Source organism: Anopheles darlingi, chromosome 2 (genome assembly GCF_943734745.1).
Source record: "Anopheles darlingi chromosome 2, idAnoDarlMG_H_01, whole genome shotgun sequence".
NCBI lineage: Eukaryota > Metazoa > Arthropoda > Insecta > Diptera > Culicidae > Anopheles > Anopheles darlingi.
Window position 1 is genome coordinate 47,739,403 of NC_064874.1, and position 2,738 is coordinate 47,742,140.

The 2,738-nt window shown below is 41.3% G+C and overlaps 1 protein-coding gene across 4 annotated transcripts in view; it reads left to right on the forward strand.

The window, feature by feature from the left end:
• The window catches only part of LOC125958359 (uncharacterized), a 9,390-nt gene extending 6,652 nt beyond the window's left edge, over nt 1–2,738 (forward strand). For 2 of the 4 annotated variants that reach the window (XM_049691646.1, XM_049691669.1), the window contains 2 exons: nt 1–134; nt 205–2,738. The exon at nt 1–134 is cut by the window's left edge and continues 95 nt beyond it. In XM_049691646.1, coding sequence (XP_049547603.1) covers nt 1–134; nt 205–586 — 516 coding nt within the window. In that variant the 3' untranslated portion in view covers nt 587–2,738. The remainder of the gene's footprint in view (nt 135–204) is intronic. The other 2 variants (XR_007469317.1, XR_007469318.1) reach the window with 2 other exon arrangements.

Consider the following 2,738-nt stretch of genomic DNA (forward strand, 5'->3'; position numbering starts at 1 on the left):
GCCATATCATTCTACGACACCAATTCGGTGGCGGTAAAATCTTCAAAAAACCGGCTCGTCATTGAAGGTAATCATCTGCTGACGGGGTTTCTATTCTGCGAGGCAAAACCGATCGGAGACACAAGCAGCAAGTGGTAAGGTTATTTTTTTTTTGGTTTTTGATATTCAGTGTTCTTTGGATTGATTGCCACCATTCCTTCTCAGGTACTCACCGGCCTACATGTATGGCAAGGAAGTATACCCGAAGTACCTTTCCGGTACAGCGTACTTGATGAACTTTGAAGTAGCGAAGCTGCTGTATCGTGGCAGTTTGTCTACGCCCATCTTTCACCTCGAGGATGTCTACTTGACGGGCATCGTAGCGGACCGGGTTAAGGTGCGGCGTCGGCACCATCCGCTCTTCTTCTATTCGTACACCAAAGATCTGTGCGCGTTGCGTGGTATGATATCACAGCATCAGTTGCAACCGAGTGAAATTCGAACAGCCTACGACTACATCACCAATGCATCGATTGTGTGCCCGGCACCTGATAAGCATCTAACGGTTGGCCAGTTAAAACTTCAGCAGCGCAAAAAGTGTCAATGATGCCGCAAGTCACACGTACCGGTCATAGCGAGACCCGGAAGCAGGCGATACCATCGAAACAATTTCCTCTGGTCTATGTGGTGAGACTTTTTGGACGTCGTTCCGTGTGAACCACCGTTACACATTACTCTTAAGTCCGATTGTAGTATAGTTTGGTCCGTATCTCATACATCAAGGTTGGTTCTTTGCACAAAGCTATTAGTTACGCACAATTTTGTGACTAAACCCAGAAGCACAAAGAGACAGATAGAGGGAAGTGTTCGGCTTTAAACCGGTTTAATTATATTAACCTTGATTAATTGCCATGGGGCATTTCATTATGCTTGCAATATCATAAGTTGATAAGGGTTCCCCGGGTATTTTGTCCGTTTGCTAGTTCTGCATGTGTGCGCCTACATTTGTCGTTGCGTTTTCGTTCAGTAAAACGTTGTATTAAACGCGATGTGCGTTTGGGATTCCCGTGGCGTTATTGCAGTTGATTCTCTAGCCCTCAAGAAGTACATGACACCTTGTAGAAATGATATACTATATTGCTCTTAACGCAACCATTAAGTCTGCTGATGCGCTTCCTCTCAACGAATCGATTTTGCGATCGAATTACGAACATAAACCAAGATAACATTGGGATATTTATCGAGTAAGGAAAGGAAGAAAGGTGTAAAATTACCAGAACCATAACATTTAGCTAAGCTTTTTGCCTTCAACACAGACGTCCTTACTAAACAATATAGTAACTTATAGAGCCAGTTTGTATGGGGTCGTCAAATCGTCAATAGAAAAATACTATCCCTCTCTCTCTCTTTCTCTCTCATCTCTCTTTCTGGTAGGGTCTCCTTCTGGTCGGAGGACGGAGTATAATGAATCTCATTTTTGTCTTCAATCCTAGTGTAGCATAGAGTTAATAGTACCGTCGCGATCAAACAATACATCACTCTGCTGCTGTTCTTTTAGCTTTCCGGTTTGCACAATGGAAAAAAAAAACAGCAAAACTTTGTTGACTGAATTTCCTTAAAATGATTTAAGCATGGTTTAAAGATTTTCTTAATTACCGCATACAAAATTGCTTATGAATAGTTTCTATGATAAAACACACTGTTGGCACAATTATGAACATAGTTAAGTGATTTAAGCTTTAACAAAAATTAAAGAGCCTGTCGTGGTATGGTTCTAATAGTATTAAAATGAGGTTAAATAGGTGATGTAAGCTAAATGACCCCTCATGATAAAACAAAACATATGCAACGATAATGTGACCATGACAGACGCGTTAGAATGGTGATGATTCGAAGTGAAAAATAAATCATTTAATTCAGCTGTGATTCCTTAAAAGAAAAAAGAAAAGTTAAAATTTAGATAGGTATACAAATGAGAGATCTAGTGCGTTGAAAAGCAACAGAGTAGTTAAATTAGACAAAAAAAAAACACAGAAACAAGAAAAATCGGGCCTCTCGAGTCACACACACTTAAACACACACACACACACACACACTTAAACACACATACACAAAGATACATACGAAGGATTGGTGATAGAACAATAGGGTCAAGCTATGCTGTTACTCATTCATACAGATTCTAATGAAACCCAGACAAAAAAAAGTGTAACACATTACAATTTAACGTCCAAATCGTGTGCCGCCGTTGCCATCGGGTCCGAGAACGGGATCAATGGGGACGGGTACGGCATTGCATAACTGGAACTATTAGCGAAAGTATGTAATATAGAATTTTTCAGATATTCTGAATTTCTAGGAAAGAGAGCAAATGGTGAAAGATTGTGCAAGGTAGCAGCTGGCGTACAATGCAGTAGATTCGATGTTTGCGGGTAGAAAATGAGGGGATTTGTTTGAAAGCACCAAGTGTAGCAGTAGCAGTTCCACCAGCAGTGGAAGTAATAATTGTAGTATCGGTAGTAGTAGTAGCAGTAGCAGCAGCAGCAGCAGCATAAAAAGACATGCTAAGCATAGCAGCACCTAAGAATCTCCGCGAACCGGCCGATACCGGAACCGCAACACACGTCACTTCCCACACGTAGTAGGCGATAAGGCGCACAAGTACGAGGCCTAGCAACAGTCTCCAAGCGCCAAATGGAAAGCAATTGAATTGGATCTGAATAAATTGTATGGTGGATAGTATGGAAAGCACGTTGAAA